This window comes from Erythranthe guttata, chromosome 4 (assembly GCF_056151865.1).
Source record: "Erythranthe guttata isolate IM_541 chromosome 4, IM_541, whole genome shotgun sequence".
NCBI classification, from domain to species: Eukaryota; Viridiplantae; Streptophyta; class Magnoliopsida; order Lamiales; family Phrymaceae; genus Erythranthe; species Erythranthe guttata.
Genome location: NC_142536.1, coordinates 2,299,326 through 2,306,486, shown reverse-complemented (window position 1 = coordinate 2,306,486; position 7,161 = coordinate 2,299,326). Strand labels below are relative to the sequence as shown.

Below are 7,161 nucleotides of genomic sequence, written 5' to 3'. Positions count from 1 at the left end.
GATAGTATTAGTAATTAAGTTAAACAAAAAATAGTTCCGTTAATTGAAATCGGGGTTCCCAGTTTCCCCCATGAGCAACGCTCCGAAGTGGGATTTTGTGCCCAATAGGCAAATGCAAATATATATATATATGGAGATAAAGAGAGAATTAATGGCGATTGGGCAACACCGCCACCCAGTATAAGGTAACTGAGCTGTCTCCCTCATATATTAACCTCTTAAACACAAAATCCAACATCCCATTCTTCTGTCACTTCCTTCCTTTCTCTCTCTATGCACAGATAAACTACTCATTCCCCTTTCTCTCTCTACCCCTCTCTCTCTCTCTCTCTCTCTCTCTCTCTCTCTCTTCAAAACTCAAATCTTGTTTCTCTTCTCTGTGTGTCTGTGTGTGTTAGTACATACATATACATATTATTTAGTATAGGGAAAGCGGCGCGGGGCGGCCATGCATAGCAACGGTAAAGAAAAGGTGGTGGTGGAGGTGGTGGCGGCGCACAACCTGATGCCGAAGGACGGCGAGGGGTCTTCGTCGGCGTTTGTGGAGGTTGAGTTCGAGAACCAGAGGCAGAAAACACAGGTCAAGCACAGAGACCTCAACCCCGTCTGGAACGAGAAGCTCGTCTTCCATGTAAACGACGTCGCAGACCTCCCTTACCGCACCATTGAAGTCAACGTTTTCAACGAGCGGAGGTCCAACAACAGCCGCAACTTCCTCGGCAAAGTCAGGGTTTCCGGCTCCACCATCGCTAGGGAGGGCGAGGAGATGCCCCAGCTTTACACGCTCGACAAAAGGAGCCTCTTCTCGCACGTGCGGGGTGAGTTGAGTCTCAAGCTTTATCTCTCCACAAAGGAGGAGGTCAAACAGGTTATCAATGGCGGCGGAACCGGAGCTGTCGTCTCCGGCGGCGGTGGTTCCGGCGGTGTGGTTTCTAAGAAAAACAAGAAGATGCAGCACCAAAGTGGGAACATGGTGGTGCCGAAGCAAATGGGCTCGGGCCAAGAAAATAATAAAATGGGCTTGGGTTTGCAGAACAACCATGGCCATTTGAAGCCCGTAGAGCCCGGTCCCGGCGACATCAAACCCGTCGTCATCACTACTGTTCCAGGTCCAGTTACTCCCACCTCCGGCGGCGGCGCCGCCGTGTCCCACCACGGCGGTGTTAATGGCGGCGGCGGCCATTTTCGCGGTGGGTTTTGTAACGACTACGCGCTGAAAGAAACAAGCCCTCACCTTGGCGGTTTGAACAACGACAAAACAACCTCCACCTATGACCTCGTCGAGCAAATGCAGTACTTGTACGTCAGAATCGTCAAGGCCAGAGATATCTCCGTCTTTGGCGGCGGCGGCGAAGTGGTGGCGGAGGTGAAACTCGGCAACTACAAAGGCATAACAAAGAGGGTTTCTTCGGGGCACGCAGAATGGGACCAAGTCTTCGCCTTTTCCAAAGACACCATACAGTCCTCCGTGGTCGAGGTTTTCGTGAAGGAGAACAACAACAAAGACGATTTCTTGGGCCGTGTTTGGTTCGATCTTAACGAAGTCCCCAAACGGGCCCCGCCCGACAGCCAGCTGGCGCCGCAATGGTACAGAATGGAGGACAAGAAAGGCGACAGATCAAATCCCAAATGCAGTGAACTCATGGTCGCTATATGGTTCGGTACTCAAGCAGACGAAGCCTTCGCCGAGGCGTGGCATTCCAAAGCAGCAAACGTGCATTTGGACGGTCTGTGTTCGATTAAATCGAAAGTGTACCTCTCCCCAAAACTATGGTATTTGAGGGTTGGTGTCATCGAGGCACAAGATGTGCTATTAGGTGACAAAGGGGCTTCCATGAACATGATGAGGTACCCCGAGCTTTTCGCCAAAGTACAAGTCGGAAACCAAGTTTTACGTACTCGAATCGCATCGCCCACAGCTAGCCGGAGCCTTGCTAACCCTACTTGGAACGAGGACTTGCTCTTTGTAGTCCCTGAGCCTTTTGAGGACTATTTGTTGATCTCGGTTGAGGACCGTTTGGCACCTAATAGAGACGAGCTAGTCGGGCGGGTCATTTTGCCCATTGGAAATATCGAGAGGCGGTTCGACGACAAGTTTGTTGTTTCTAGATGGTACAATCTCGAGACCCACGAATCGAAATCCGCGGTTCGGTTCGCCTCAAGGATCCACCTTCGTGCTTCGCTCGAAGGTGGTTACCATGTTCTCGATGAGGCTACAATGTACAGTAGTGATGTTAGGCCCACTGCAAAGCAGCTGTGGAAGCCACACATTGGTGTTCTTGAAGTTGGTATATTAGGTGCCACCAATCTCATGCCAATGAAGATTAAAGAAGGGAAAGGAGGGTCCACCGACGCTTACTGCGTGGCCAAGTACGGGCAGAAATGGGTCCGGACAAGGACTGTGGTCGACAGTTTGGCTCCGAAGTGGAACGAGCAGTACACTTGGGAAGTTTTTGATCCGTGCACGGTTATCTCAATAGGGCTTTTTGATAATTCACGGGTCGACAAGAGTCCAACGGGCCGGGATACACGGATCGGAAAGATCAGGATCCGTTTGTCGACCCTCGAAACTGACAAGGTCTACACCCATGCGTATCCATTGTTGATGCTGCATCCATCGGGTGTTAAGAAAATGGGGGAGCTTCATTTGGCAGTTCGGTTTTCATGCGCGAACATGTTCAATGTGCTGCATATGTATTCAATGCCTTTGCTGCCGAAGATGCACTATGTGCAGCCGTTGTCCGTCAGCCAGCTGGACGGTTTGAGGTACCAAGCCATGAACGTGGTCTCGTCAAGGCTGAGCCGGTCCGAGCCACCGTTGGGGAGGGAAGTGGTTGAGTACATGCTGGACCACGATAGCCACATGTGGAGCATGAGAAAGAGCAAGGCTAATTTCCTTAGGCTCACGAGCGTTTTGTCTTGGTTTGTTGCTATGACTAGGTTGGTGGAGACTCTGATGACGTGGCGCAAGCCGGTGTACTCCACTTTGTTCTTGATTGTTTTTACAGTGCTTGTTTTGGTGCCGGAGCTCATAATCCCGTGTGGGCTGCTCACGTTGGCTACGATGGGGATGTGGCGGTACCGGTGTAGGCCACGCCACCCGCCCCACATGGACACTCGGCTCTCGTACGCAGAGAGCGTCCATCCGGATGAGCTGGATGAGGAGTTCGATTCGTTCCCGACGAATCGGACGGCTGAGATCGTTCGGATGAGGTATGACCGGCTCAGGAGTGTGGCGGGGAGGATACAGACGGTTGTTGGTGACATGGCGACTCAGGGGGAGAGGTTTCAGGCTTTGCTGAGCTGGCGGGACCCGAGGGCGACTTTCTTGTTTGTGATTCTTTGCTTGATAGCTGCCTTTGGATTCTACTTGGTGCCGATTAGATGGGTGGTGACTTTTGGGGGTTGGTGGTATTTGAGGCCACCCAAGTTTAGGAACAAGTTGCCTTCGAGCGTTGTTTGCTTCTTCAAGAGGCTGCCCACAAATGCAGATAGCATGTTGTAGAATATGGCGCAGGGTAGGGTGTTTAGAATCTGCACAGTAGGGGGTTTTATCGGACTTGTGTTTGTTTGTAGGTTTATTATCTAAGGTTGTCTTTTGTAGGAGGGGTTGATGGTTTTTCTTTGTAGGGTTAAGGTTGGTAAGTGTAACGCTATATGCGTTACTACTGTCGGAACTGATGAATTATTTCAATGTCTATTATGTCTTTCGTGGTCGTACTTTTCGACCTAGTTAATATGCAGTTTGTGTAATTTCATGCAGTTTAATGATGTTTTTGGGCCGATGACATTTATCTACTGGTAAATTTGATGCTTAATATATACCTTTAGGGTGTCTTACAGTAAAAACGAAGACAAACGAGGATCTGTACCATGAGGAAGACCGGTTCTAGCTCCTAAAGCTCTGCAGCCAATAGCAGCCTGAAGTTTGTGAAGAAGTATGGTATATAAGTTTAAACTTGGCTTTAACTATTTGAGTAACATAGAATTTTTAAAAACTTACCACTTGCGCGGCGAAACGCAGCATCTTTTCAGGCGGCATGTTGGCACAAAGAGCTTCGAAATTGAAATCACCACGAAAATATAGCATAAACCGAGACAATATCGAATTATATAGTAGAAAACTGTCAGATTTTTATTATACTGATTAGCTTACTAACCATAAAGAACAGCACCGATGAATGAATCACCAGCACCAGTCGTATCAACAAGTTCTGAAGGCGGAATCTTCTCGGCTGTTCCTAAAAGCAGCCTGCCCCAAACAGTCCCTATCCCCTTGGCACATAATTTCACCTCACTCTGGAAGATAGTATCATTCGACAAAAGTCAGATCAAAATATGAATAATCATTAGACATTAGTGAGTGTATTAGAACAATGCAGGGGATAAATGGACCATGTGGTGTGAATTCTTTGCAATGCAATTTGCATTTCTAACAGTTTATCGAGTAATGTTAATTAATGAAGTCATGAACTTATCTAGTCTGGAAAATACAATAAATTGGCAAAACGAAGATTAACGACCAATAAATCTAAAGTTGCACGAATGCTAGAAAGTTGTAATTCACTAAAAAACCAGCGAGTATGAAAAGGGAAAGTACCGACGATACACATATCGGCACGGTTGTATTGTTGCTTATTTTATTCTTCAGTGTGTACAATAAATCATCAACATCCACTTCTTCGGACTGAAGATTTTCTGCAAACAATATGAAATGAGACATTAACTACACAGGAAAAGATAACGAGAGCTCCAATTTCCGTTATATCTAATAAACAACTAATAATTGAAAGGCTAATGAAATAGACTACATACCACATAAACCCCTCTGTAGCATGATGCAACCATCTTCACCTAGTGTGACTATAACAAATTTGACTTTTGGCAACTTTAAAAGTATAGAACAAAGTGCGCTTGGGACGGACGAAGCACCTGTCCATGCCTGTCAGACAAAAAACAGCCAAAAACTCACCCTACATTCTTCAATGCATTAGCTATTGCAACAATAAAAAAGTAATTAGTATGAAAGTCTAATTGGCTAATCTATTGTTAACCTTTTATTGCTTCTAACATGTCTAAGTCCAATGATAAGGATTTTGCTTCCTACAGAACGGCAAAATAGGTTCATCATACTGGTAAACCGCACCTGCGGAAAATTTGCAGCACAAATGACATAGCTAGACAAACTCAAAAGATCATCCAATCCTTCTCTCTTCCTTTCTGCATCAATTAAAATAGGGATACCTTTGCGAGCTGCCTGCACCGGGAAATCAAGAGAAGAGCTGTTCACTCTCGAGAGAGAATGGTTTCCAACAAGTGAAGACTGAGAGAATTCAAACAAAATGAGAACAAGCCAAGTTAAAAATTACCTCCCGAGCCACGACTAGAGCAGTTTCGTGTAGTCTTCCATCAAAATAGACTAGTCTTGCCCTATCCAATGCTGCTAACAATTTAGGTTCTGATAGATCACTAGGTATCATGGGAGGATATCCTGAAGTAAATATACACGTTCGAGTTTTCCTGAAACACCAAGGAGGGTGATCTTGAAAATTGTGTTCTCAGCATATGAGCTATTTCGTTAAGGAAAACCCCATTTTTTGCTTCCACGAATGTGCTCATTAAAAAAGTATAACAAGCATATAGATAAATCAGTTCACTGGAAGTAAACTAGGAGCGATTCAGTGGATGAGGCTTCTACCACATAACGCAAGGTAACTCAATATCTACTAAGTAACGAGGCCAATAAAATACTAGAATAAGGAAATATTTAGAAAACACTCACGTTTGGTTGTCAACGATGACATAGGTGAACGGCGACCTGCCCCCTTTAGAAACCTGAAGGAAAAAATAATGCATAGCAAATTACGATGATATGGCAATGTGGAATGACAAATATGGAATTATCAGAAAAACTTGCGGAACACTGTTTGAGCTTGAATTTCCTCAGTGAATTGACATCAGCATCAGACAACAAATTTAACGATGTCCTAATTAGAATAGCGTAGAAATTACACACCAAGATTGAAATCGAAAAAAAATCAAAATATTACCATCACAAACGACGAATCAACACCATCAGACTCTAGTTCTTCCAGTATTCTTTGACCTTGAGAATCATCAGCAACCTAACCAACATATGCCACATTTCAATGCATTATGTATATAATAGATCTCCAGACAATAAAAGATATAAGAAACCCCAAAAGATCAACGGACCTTGGAAATGAGCCTTGGTTTCAAACCCAATCGAGCGGCACAAGTCAACGCATTCCCCGCATTTCCACCACCTTGAACCTATCCCCACAAAATCAGTAATGGTATTATATCAAGGGGAAAAGGTACATCTGGTTCAAAATGAAAAGAAAAATAATCTTCTCTACCATAACTTACATCTAAACTAGAATTCCCTATTATTTGAGCTGAATTAATAAAATAATATCATTGATACAGCACGAACATAATTTCGTATTGTTTAAGTGCTAAAATTAGCATCACCTTGGCGCTGGTGGTTGTGGTTCTGATCTTGTCACCAGGTTTTGGATAAGAAGCCACCGCCGCCAAAAAATCCACCGTCACTGATCCGCAACCCAACTGCGAAATCAAAGCACAACGCACTTCATCAATCATCATAATACATAAAAATAAAACTATAAAATGATCACGACGAGGTTTCGGATTGTTACGATGACGTGATTATCCGCGAGAGGAGGCGGCGCGTCGGACGACATTTCAGACCTGCAACAACAGAAATACGCGATCACTCAAGCTAAACAGAAATTCATTCATAAAAAAAAATTTGACATCTACACGAATTATGGCTTCGTAAGTCATGCAATTCTGAAATTCAGGGAAAATGAAAGTGAGAGATGTTCGAGAAATTGCCTGTGAGAAATGAGGCGTGAAGTAGGGTTGGAGGAGAACTAAAATTGGGCGTGGATGCTTTTGTAGTGCCGATGGCGTCGCCATTTTCGTTTTGTTCTATTTTTGTGCGATCAGCAGAGTGAGGAATCGTTTACATGGAAAATTAAATTAAACACCATGAATTGACAACTTATGGGATAATAATCTTTAATATTTAATTAATTATCCTAATCTATCTATATATATATATAAAAAGACAATCTATGGGCCTAAAATGCTGACACGTGGCATTTTAGGTTT

General features: G+C 44.5%; 2 protein-coding genes across 2 annotated transcripts; one reads left to right on the top strand and one right to left on the bottom strand.

The window, feature by feature from the left end:
* The first annotated feature begins 448 nt into the window (after positions 1-448).
* LOC105951640 (C2 calcium/lipid-binding plant phosphoribosyltransferase family protein) lies at positions 449-3,788 on the top strand. The gene has a single exon (XM_012975093.2). It carries the CDS (start codon positions 449-451, stop codon positions 3,503-3,505), a length of 3,057 nt encoding a protein of 1,018 aa, XP_012830547.1. The 3' UTR covers positions 3,506-3,788.
* A 2-nt stretch (positions 3,789-3,790) lies between these two features.
* On the bottom strand, positions 3,791-7,081 carry LOC105951668 (pfkB-like carbohydrate kinase family protein). Its single transcript, XM_012975122.2, has 13 exons — positions 6,883-7,081; positions 6,684-6,735; positions 6,496-6,591; positions 6,217-6,294; positions 6,051-6,125; positions 5,783-5,835; positions 5,370-5,520; positions 5,147-5,257; positions 4,816-4,942; positions 4,601-4,698; positions 4,161-4,299; positions 4,004-4,056; positions 3,791-3,921 (listed from the first exon to the last, which is right to left on the bottom strand). The coding sequence occupies exons 2-13, from the start codon at positions 6,726-6,728 to the stop codon at positions 3,838-3,840; spliced, it is 1,110 nt and encodes a 369-aa protein (XP_012830576.2). The 5' UTR covers positions 6,729-6,735; positions 6,883-7,081; the 3' UTR covers positions 3,791-3,837.
* Between the last annotated feature and the right edge of the window lie 80 nt (positions 7,082-7,161).

Coding starts and splice junctions, on each gene's coding strand:
- LOC105951640 (XM_012975093.2), top strand. CDS start 449: ATGCATAGCAACGGTAAAGAAAAGGTGGTGGTGGAGGTGGTGGCGGCG.
- LOC105951668 (XM_012975122.2), bottom strand. CDS start 6,728: ATGTCGTCCGACGCGCCGCCTCCTCTCGCGGATAATCACGTCATC. Junction 5,521..5,782: donor GTCATCGTTGACAACCAAAC/GTGAGTGTTTTC, acceptor TTGGTGTTTCAG/GAAAACTCGAACGTGTATAT. Junction 3,922..4,003: donor TGCGTTTCGCCGCGCAAGTG/GTAAGTTTTTAA, acceptor CACAAACTTCAG/GCTGCTATTGGCTGCAGAGC.